An 11,041-nucleotide genomic window follows, 5' to 3' on the forward strand; every position below is an offset into this window, starting at 1 on the left:
AAAAAGAGAGAGACAACAACAGAAAACAATGAAAAGATACAGAATTTCAAAACAAGATGATAGAAACTTAACAGTGGTTGTTATATTACATATTGTTGTCTTCAAAGTATTTGCTCAGATTGCCAGATACAGGTATGCAAGATTGATCAAACATTAACTGTTCCTTTCAATAAACCAATAAAAATTAGTAGTATAATTATCTTAGTTATCTTGTATATGTATATATATTTCTCTTCTTTTCTCCTTTTCCCCATTCCAGTTGTTCTTTCCTTTTTTTTAAAAAAAAGATAAGCATAACAATGAAACTGAGTTTCAAAACAGGTTATTAGGACAGTTGCAATAGTCAAAGGCATGGTTTGAATGCAGTAACTCTGCAGCTGACCTCAAACCCATGGTCTTTCTACCTCAGCATTCCAAGGGTACTAGGATTACAGGCATGCATCATAATGCCTGACTCAAAAATCTGAAATTCTAAATGTCTACAAATCTACAACATTATTAGCATCATGTCAGCACTCAATTCCTTTTAAAGTTTGGAGCACAAAATTGAAAGGCTTAAAATAACTCCTCTTTATGATCTCTTTTGCCAGATCTTTATGGCAGAAGTCCAAATGGACCTGGTTGGGTCTTCTACTCAGGGTTTTACAAGGCCAGAATTAAAGTGCTGACAAAGACATGCTCCTTATTAGCAGCCTAGAGGGAAACTTACTTCCAGCCTCACTCATGTCACATTGGAGTTCTGTATGTTTACATGACTGAGATCCCATTTTCTCAGACTTCTAGAGACCACCTTTCTGTCTTCAGAGCCAACTGTTGTATAACTAATTCTTCAGATCTTTCCAGTTTCCTTTTCTATCAACAACTAGAGCAAGTTTTCTACTCTTACGGTTAGGCCTTGCAATTAGATTAGGCCTACCCAGATAATCTCTGTATGTAAGGGTCATCTCTGACAAATGCCTTATCTCAGTGGTGGTGAGCCTATGACACATGCATTTCTTTTGTGGGACAAAAGATGTTAACATACAAATTGTTTCTTTCTAAACTAAAACTTCAGTATTCAGGTTTAATTGCAGTGTTGGCACTTAGAAATAAACAAGTGGGTTTTGGGTACCCGTCTCTAAAGGGTTTGCCATATCTCGTCAAAGTCACAGGTTTCAGGGATTCAGGTGAGGCAGCCTGGGCTCAGAGTCATAATGCTGACACTAAAGAAGTCAGTCGCAAAAGAACATGTAGCATGTAATCCCATTTATGTGAAATTCAAGTATAGGTAAAGCTTTACTGTTAGAATTCAGGATAATGGTCACCTTTGGAATAACGGTGCTGTAAAGAAAGGGTGGCTTTGTGGGTGTTAGTGGTGATGTGTTGTATAATGTGGATACCATTTGCATGGATGTGTTAAGTTTGAAAATGCTTTGAGCTGTAAACATCATATACATATTTTGCTATGGGTATATATATTTAATTATAAACAAAAATTCAAAACTGTACAAAGCAAATTGCAAATTAATGGACCTCTTGTCACTTAGGGTTCGACATGGGAAATAGAACCAGTAGGATATAGCCAGCCTAAATATTACTTTGTGTGCTAAGGTGCAGGTTGATGTATGTATTTGCATGTAGTAATTCATCAATTCTTACTGTTGTTGCCTGTTCAAATTGAGGATAAGATTTTTACTGAATTTGTTTTTCTATTCTATACCAGGGATTTTGTTCTTCAAAAATACCAAGAGTGGGGCTGGGGAGATAGCTCAGTGGAATAAGTGCCTGCCTGGCAAGTGCAGGATCCTGAGTTCAATCCCTGGTACCGCCAAAAAAATAAAAAATACCAAGAGTAGGGGCTGGGTAGATAGCTCAATAGCATAAGTACCTACCTGGCAAGCACAGGGTCCTGAGTTCAAACTCTGGTACCAAAACAAAAATAAAAACAAAAACAAAAGGCAGGAGTGATAGAATTACACATTACTAATTTGCTTTATTATTGGATACAAAGCACACTTACAGTAACACCACCCAACACTGTTACCACTGACTTTTGCATGTGCTCTTCCTTTCTTTTCTCATTCTTTTTTTGTTGTTTTTTTTTTTTGGTACTGGGGATTAAACTCAGGACCTTGTGCTTGCCAGCCAGGTGGTTATGCCACTGAGCTATGTCCCCCACCCTCTTTTCCCATTGTTTATGGAAGTTTACACGTATTGTTAGAGGACAGAACTGTTGTATACTCTGTATGCTCTCATGCTCTTGTGCCTTTCGTTCATCCTTATTCTTTGCATAAATATGTATCGGATGCATATCACTGTCTTCATGGTGATGGCGCTTTTGTTAATTTACTTGTCTGATACAGATTCTCTAGTAGATTCCTTTAAGATTTATGAGAACAGTATTCTCTCAGTTCTCAGATCTTGCTGACAACTTTGCAGCAAGTGTCCTTTATACTTGAAAATCAGTTTTGTTGGACGTAGAATCATTAACTCAGACTTTTTTTCTTGAGCACTTTATACATTTATACATTGCTTCATTTTCTTTTGTTAAAAGGGTTGTTGTCAAAAAGTCTGGTGATGAACTGATTTTTTTTCTCTCTTTATAAATGACTTGTTCTTTTGCCCTGGATGCTCAAAGAACTTCTGAGTTAATTCTCTCCCCCAGGGATAGTGTGCACTTTGTATGTGTGTATGTCTGTGTGCATGTTTGTGTGTGTGTATATATCAATGAATGCACATATGTATGCAGGCAAATCCCTCCCTGCGTGTGTAACATTTCAAGAACATTTTGTTGAAAGGAACTAGTTAGGGTTTTTTTCTGGTCCCTACCTTTGGTTTTCTTCTTTAGAGATTCTTATATATTTATATTCAATCTTTGCCTGTGTTTAGCACTTGTCAATACTCATTTCTTTTTAAATTTTTAAGAAATTTCCTCGTATTCTTTGTATTTTAAGGTGGTATATGTTGTAATTATTTACCTCTGTATTTCTTCCACTTTAAAATTTTCTGAAGTAAAATTTTCTTTAATTTCCTAATCTTGCCTGAATTCTGTCACCTATTTGTGGATTTCCTAATTCTGATTTTGTTCATTCTTTGATAACTTGTATCATTTTCATAATGATATTTATCTTTTTTGGATATACATTATATAATTTTCATTTATTTTGAGGGCATGACCTTTTTGCTAACCTTGTCTGTAAAGGTGCTATTTGTTTCTCTCTTTCTCTTTCTTGTCTTTGTCTCTCTCTCTCTCTCTCTTTCTCTTTTTCTTTCGCTCTCTTTCTCTTTTTTTTGTGGAACTGGAGATCGAACTCAGGCTCTTGCACTTGTCAGAGAAGCGCTTAGTCCACTGAGCCATCCCCAGTCTCTCTCTTGCTCTCGCTCTCACTCTCGCTCTCTCTCTCTCACTCGCTCTTGTGACCTTGCACTTGCCTGGCAGGTGCTTATGCCACTGAGTTATATCCTTGACCCTTTCAGTCTTCTCAAAAAATTACTCCTTTATTTGTACTTGGGTACAGTGATATATATATATCTATATATATATAATGTGTAGTGATCAAATCAGGGCATTTAATATTTCTATTTCCCTGCCATTAGTTTATGTTTGGATGCCTTAAACTCTTATACTTTTTCATAAAATATATAATAGATTATTGTGAACTGCAGTCACCCTGCTGTGTTTTAGAACATTAGAACCTAGCTCCTACTAATCGGTTTTGAAACTGTCTCATTGCTTTTTGTTTCTCAATAAAATTATTTAAAACAAAAAAGAACTTAACTGTGCTTTGGTAGCCGTATTCCCTCTCCCTGTACTCCCATTCTGTGCCCTTCCCAGCCTCTGGTAATTACCAATCTGTATTCACATTGACTTTTAAAAATCCACATATGAGGCAGTAACTGGGATTGCCAGCTTGCCACCATCATGCCCAGCAGAAAGATAGTAAAACTATCTTTAGTCCGAAGTTACAAAATAATTTATCTATGACTTGGCCTAGTACATTAATGTTATTCTTTCCATGTAAATATCTGATCCATGCAGAATTCATCCTCTTGTGAGGTGTGATATATGCCCCAACTCTTTTTCCTACTAGAGAGCCTACTGTTGTCCCATTTATCATTTATGAAATCATCTTGTCCTCGTATGCTCATGGGAACATGGGCTAAAGGAAAGACCAAGGAGAATGGCCCTCTAGGCTTCGAGTCATTGGGTGGATAGCAGTTTACCAAGTAGGGAGGAATTAGGAAGAACCAAGTTTGTAGGGTAATTTAGAAATGTGTTTGGGCATGTCTGTCAATCTTGACATGTCTCAAGTGGAGAGAAGGAATGTTTGGAGAGAGTCTTTAAAAATACATGGCATTGCTGCATGAATGATGAATGTTTGTGTCATAAACGACATCTTCAATGTATTATATTATTGCTTGTCGAAAATAAATGTATAGAAAATTTAGGGATGCTACATCATAAAAAACAATAGTAATTGACTCTCAAGTAGGAGATCAGGTGTACAGATTGGCAAGACATGTACTTTTGATTGACTTTTTTTTCCTATATGCATTTTTATAGTTTTCTAATTGTTATAGATTGTTATTCAATAAATAAGTACTTAATATGCACTTCTAGATATTTACAATAGCAACAGATCTTCAGAATTCCAACTACATCACCTTGCTTTTACCCCTAGCATCTGTGTTGCAGGAAGGGGCTGGTAAAAGTTAGCTTATTTCTTTATTTACCAGATCAAATGCAGATAGTAAAAAAATCTTGAAAACTTCTAATTCATCTTGTATTGGAAACTTAGAGATAACTACTTAAATTGATTCAAAAGTATTACTTAACAGTGTCATGATGGAAGTAGTAGGAAAATAAGATTTCTTTTTGTGTTTGTAGTACATGATGATAACATTCCTTGTGGGGAGTTGGTACATGTATATAACACATCTTAGTTTTCTTTACTTGCACCCCATCCCAATCTCTTGGTCTTCTTCCCTTTTTCAAAAGATGTGTTTCGTGTTATTTTTTATGTTGCTCTGTATATTTTGAGTTTCTCATAAAAGAGAACCATGTAATATTTCAACTTGTGTGCCTAATTTATTTCACCTAACATTATCGTCTCAAGATCCATCAGTTTTCCTACAGATTTATCTTTATGATATATATATATATTTTTTTTTTCTTATCTGTGTATTTATGTATCATCTGTTCATCAGTTCATGGATATGTAGGTCATTTCCAGGATTTAGAGGTTATGAGTTATGCTGCTGTAAACATAGGTATGCAGTGTATCACTGTAATATAATGTCTTTAACTCTTTTTGGGAAGATACCTAGAAAAGGAATAGCTTGGTCAAATGAATTTCTAGTTTTTGCTTTTTGAGGAATCTCTATACAGATTTCCATAGTAGTTGTACTAGTTCACATTCTTACCAATAATGTAGAAGGGTTCCTTTTTCTCCACAACCTCCTCACTCTTTGTTGTTATGTTTTTTATGATAGCCATTCTTTCTAGAATATGATGGAATCTTATAGTTGTTTTAATTTTCATTCCTCTAAAGACCCAAGATGTTTAACATTTTTTCATGTATTTAATTGGCTATTTGTACTACTTCATCTGAGACATATCTGTTCATCTTACTTGTCCATTTTTTATTGGGTCTTCTATTTTGGGAGATATAATTGTTTTGGGTTCTTTATATATGCTAGATTTTATTCCTCTGTCTTAGGAGTAGCTTGCAAAATTTTTTCCATGTGTAGTTTATCTCCTTACTCTTGGTTCTTTCCTTTGCTAAACAGAAACAGCTTTTTAATTTGATATAATCCCATTTGTTGATTCCTGTTATTTTTTGTGCAGTGAGGGATCCGTTCAAAATGTTCTTATCTATGTGTAAGTTTACCTATTTTATCTTCCAGTTGATTGTTTCTGTTTTGATATCCAGGTCATAGATCTACTTTGATTTATGTTGAGAGATGTGGATATAGATTCATTTTTTCCCCACTTGGTACCAGAAATCAAACTAGGGACCTTGCACTTGCCAGGTAGGCCTTTATGCCTGCTGAGTAGATTCATTCTTCTTGGTGTGGTTGGCCAGTTTTCTCAGCCCTGTTTGATAAAAAGATGATCATCTTTCTTTTAGGGCAGTAATGGTGAACCTTTTAGAAATGAGTGCCCAAACTGCAACCCCAAGCCCACTTATTTATCATAAAGTGCCCATACTACAATTAAACTTGAATACTGAGGTTTTGGTTTGGAAAAGCCAACTTCTCATATATTAACATCTTTTATCTTAAAAGAAGAATGAGTAACACTCATGTTATAGGGTATGTTTTTGGCCCGTAGGATGGCTGAACATGCCTGGGGCTATTTCTGTATCCTCTGTTCTGTCCCATTGATGTCTATCAGTTTTTCTGCCAGTACCATGGTCTTTTCATCTTTATGGCTTATGTAATATAGCTTTGAGATCCAGGATTTCATTGCCCCCTGCTTTCCTCTAGATGCCCAGTATTACTTTTGCTATTCTGAGTTTCTTCTCGTTCCATATGAATATTAGGACTGTTTTTTTCTATTTCTGTAAGGAATCCTACTGGTATTTTGATGGGGATTCCATTAAATCTATATATCAGAAAAATAGGATTCTCATATCTAAATATATTGGTTTTTATCCTGAATCTCAGTTTTTGGTCTGATTCTTTCATTTATTTATAAGCTGTGGGAGTGTAGACAACCTGATGATGCTAAGCCCCCATTCTCTTAACTTTAAATAACAAACTTTTGCCGTACTAGGGTTTTTAATGAGGATTAAATGATATAATGTATGTAAAATATTCTCTAACCTGAGGATCAGCAGATTTGCTCAGAAAGGCCAAAGTAGTACATACGTATTTTTGGTTTGGTTTGGTTTTATAGACCTTATAGTCTTCCTCCCTACTTCTCATGTCTGCCTCTGTAGCAGGAAAGATAAAGTGGTAGACTGCATTTATGCTGAGGGCAAGTAATTGAAGGCACCTGCTGTAACTTATAAAGCACTGTGTAAATGTTGAGTAATTGTCATGACTTTCTCTCTTCAGGCTAATGTAATGCTTGAGTACGATATTGATGAAGCTCAGGCTTTGTTGGAAAAGAATTTATCAACTGCCACGAAGAACCTTGATTCTCTTGAGGAAGACCTTGACTTTCTTCGAGATCAATTTACTACAACAGAAGTCAGTATCCTTTCTTTAAAAAAATGAAAGAGAAGGCAGAAATTTTAAAAATTATTTTATTGCTTTAATAGAATGTGTTTAGGTTAATGAGTCTACAGATTTGGCAGTGTATTTGAGTCTAATAAGTTTACAGATAGATTAATGAATTTGAAAAGTGATAGTATAGAAATTCACGTTGGTGAGCAAATATTTTTCTTTTGCATGTTTTCTGAAGACACCTTTATGGCCAGTTAAATAGCTTAATCCTACAAGCATTAATTAAGAATCTTTTGTGTTTTTGCAGCTGTGGTAATGGCATGGAAATCAGTGTGATGAAAACCAAGTTGCAAGGTGTTTCTCTGTTAAAGCTGCACACATCATATACAACCCCAACACAATTTAAAGTTTGGAAAGACCATTGTGAGCTGGAGGGCTTTGTTGAGATGATGAAACTTAGGCTGCTTTTAGAGGCCATCTAGAGAAAGGGTAAAGTGAGGTGTTCTGGTCAAGAAGATAGACAGGCATGTTGAAACCCAACTCTTTAACAGTTCTCTGAGCTCTCTCTTTCTCTGGTTGCTCTCAGTCACTTAGTATAAAAATCTGGTGGTCATCCTTCACATGTCTCTCTTCTTACTACCAAGAGTTCTAGCCCTCCAGAGCATGTACTCAGTAGTTTTCTATGTTTTTCACACTAACTCTATCATGAGGTTACTAAATAATTATATTATTTTTAATCTTCTACTTTTAATATTTGAGTAGTTAATTATTATATGTGAGTTATACAGATAGCTGCTCAATTGTCCCTGGCAGACTTGCCTCATGCCATAACCTTTACCTGCCCTGGTTCATCCCCATTACACCGTAAGTTCCAGATAACTACAGTCAATATTTCTCCTTACCCTTATAGTGTACCATGCCTTTTGCCTTTCTGTACCATGTTCTTCCTGCCTGGAATGATTTCCCCTCCTTCACCTGGGGGTATTCATTTATTTTTCATACCTCAGTAAAACATCTGAACATTCCTTACATTTTTTCTAACCTCCTCAGGATGTTTTGTTGTTTTTCTCTGTTTATTTAGCACTTTGTACTTAGTTTTTGTTTTCCTTGCCCAATCATGAGGTCTTTAGTATAGGAACAATTTAAAAGTTTCTTTCTTCTCCAGCAAATAGAAGAAATGTGGTAGGTGCTTAGTACCTGAGTGCAAGAAGCCAGGCCTGTTTGAGGCCAAGTGCAGGGATCATCATCTAACTGGTAATGAAGAGACCGTTATCTATCTGTGAGGTGATAGGGACCTGGGAGGGCTGGTATTTTTGGAAAAATGTTAAAATATGAGAGAAAAATTGTGACTTAGTTTTAGGAACTAAAAGAACATCACCTAAAGAGAGTCTACAAGCTTAGAGAAATGCTACCATTATTGTTAGTGTTGGAAAGGTTAGGATGGTGTACAGACATGTGCCAATCTACTGGAATCTAAGCTCCATGAGAGGAAGACTTAGCTGTCTTACTTACCTAAGGCCTAGTCTGAAACACAGTAGATGCTCAACAAACTGAATGAATGCTTCTTAAAGCAAAGGGAGAATAAGAATAAAGTCATTGATAATTGTACTAATTATAGTGAATACTGCATGGCAGGATATGAGTTGAGTAATCTGAAATTTTATGGATAAGATACTGTCTTTAAAACTGTTGAGCCAGGCATGGTGGCACACACCTATAGTCCCGGTTACTTGAGAAGCTGAGGCAGGAGGATCACTTGAACCCACAAGTTTTAGGGCAGCCTGGATAACATAGCAAGAACTGTCTCAAAAATAATGTGGAGGGCTAGGGAGATAGCTTGGCAATCTAAGTGCCTGCCTGGCAAACTCTATGACCTGGGTTTGATCCCCGGTACCACATGCCATGCTGATCCTAGAACCCCAGGTGAGCTGTGCTGGCCCTGAAACTGAGCGTGGTGGTGCACACCTGTAATTCCACTACTGGGGAAGCTGAAACAGGAGTATCACTGCAAGTCTGAGCTGTGTAGTGAGACCCTGTACCAAGTCAATAAATAGATTTAAAAAATGTTGAGAGTATCTGTCACATATTTATTAAATATAATACCATACTTGACTAGATACACTGAAGGAATATTGACTGGAGGTTTTGACTTAGTTTTGGTAGAATTTAATTCCAGTTCTTTCTTAACAATATAACAAAGTAGCTGACAATGCTAGTTATTACCAGTTTGTATTTGTGTGGTTTCTGTATTTTTTATTCATGACACTTTGCCATTGCATATATTATCTTTAGAATTGCATTTATATTTTCTTTGACAGTTTTTGCAGATATGGCCAGAGTTTATAATTGGGATGTCAAAAGAAGAAATAAAGATGATTCTACCAAGAGCAAAGAATAATACTAGCTGGCAATTAAAAATGTGACTCAGTTTTCCAAACGTGTAATGTTAAAATTCCCCAGCATTTTTCCTTCAAGATTGACATAACTTTGAGTGTTTTTTTAACAAGAATGATTAAAACTTTAAAAACCCCACCATTTTATTTATTTATAAAAACAGAATTAGTCTCAAATACTTTATGAAATTAACAGTATTTTTTCACATTCCAAGTGAAATTAATAGTGCTTTCCTCTTTTGTTTTCCATCAGTTATAAAAGCAACTCCTAACTGAAATCAGAGGAAAACTGTGAGGTATGCTATAGAAGCTGAATGCTGGGCATTAGCACACTTTACTTCTTATTGACTTATGTGGTTAAACCATTTTCAAGGTAGAAAAGACAGTTTCAGTATTTGTAAGCTTATTTTTTTAGTACTTGTAGGACTTTATAGTCCTCTGTTCCTGTTGTCTCCTGTCATTGGGGTTTTGTGAGGTACTGCTTGACCAATAACTATTACGATATCCTGAACTTTCAGCAACTGCTAATTTGCCTTCCTACATAGTAAGAGGGCTCCTGCTACAACACTTCTAACACTTCTACACAGTGTCTTTCCAGTGCCAGAATAAGGGAGATCTTGGCCAATGTGAAGTAGTACTACACGTGTGAAACCCTTAGCTAAGGAATTTTATATTTCTTAACAGTTCTCTAACATAATATTAAGATAAGTGTAAATCTGCAGTGGTTAAATAAAATTGTGAGCCTTTTTATTCATGATAAACCTGCATAGGAATAGCAAAAAGAAAAAAATCCCTGTGGAAAGCCATTGGTACAGTGGCAAATACTGGGTAGTACAGATTGGAGTAAAAACACAAATGTATTATTCCATCTCTGTGTAGTAAAAAATATACTTGTACAATGTTTTGTACTTGTATTTTGTGTTATTAAAGCAAAATAGTGATATTGAAACTGTGGCATGTGACACTTTTTCATGGCCATTCTTTTTGTTTTAATCTGTTTGGGCTGCTATAATAGAATAACATTGACAGGGTGGCTTATAAACAACAGCTGTTTATTTCTCATAGTTCTAGAAGTAGGGAAACCTAAGATCAAGGTGCTGATAAATTCACAGTATAACGAGGGTTTTGTTGTTATTCATAGCACCTTTTTGCTGTGTCCTCACATGGTGGAAGGGACTAAGGAACTCCTTTGGGCCTTTTCTGTATGGGCACTAAATGTTGTTCATGACGGCTCTGCTCACTTCCCAAAGGTCCTATGTCCTACTGCTATCACCTTGGGGGTTTGGATTTGAACAACTAAATTTGGGGATGACATGAATATTCAGACCACAGCCATTTTAATGAAGTTAACAAGGGTCTTTTCACATATTTACAAAATTTATTTACCTGTGCATTACTAGCATGTTCTAAGACCTTATTACATAGAAACAACATAAAATCACTTTGGAAACAGTACTAGTAAGCAAGCAATTAAGAGATTAATCTGAGTGATACTA

The 11,041-nt window shown here is 35.8% G+C and overlaps 1 protein-coding gene across 1 annotated transcript in view; it reads left to right on the plus strand.

Moving 5' to 3' along the window:
- Vbp1 (VHL binding protein 1) overlaps positions 1–10,485 on the plus strand; it is a 42,916-nt gene extending 32,431 nt beyond the window's left edge. Inside the window, exons 5-6 of the mRNA XM_004648253.3 lie at positions 7,042–7,180; positions 9,480–10,485. Coding sequence (XP_004648310.1) covers positions 7,042–7,180; positions 9,480–9,550 — 210 coding nt within the window. The 3' untranslated portion in view covers positions 9,551–10,485. The remainder of the gene's footprint in view (positions 1–7,041; positions 7,181–9,479) is intronic.
- The last annotated feature ends 556 nt before the right edge of the window (positions 10,486–11,041 follow it).

The sequence above is a fragment of the Octodon degus genome, unplaced genomic scaffold (genome assembly GCF_000260255.1).
Source record: "Octodon degus isolate 3935 unplaced genomic scaffold, OctDeg1.0 scaffold00373, whole genome shotgun sequence".
Classification (NCBI taxonomy): domain Eukaryota; kingdom Metazoa; phylum Chordata; class Mammalia; order Rodentia; family Octodontidae; genus Octodon; species Octodon degus.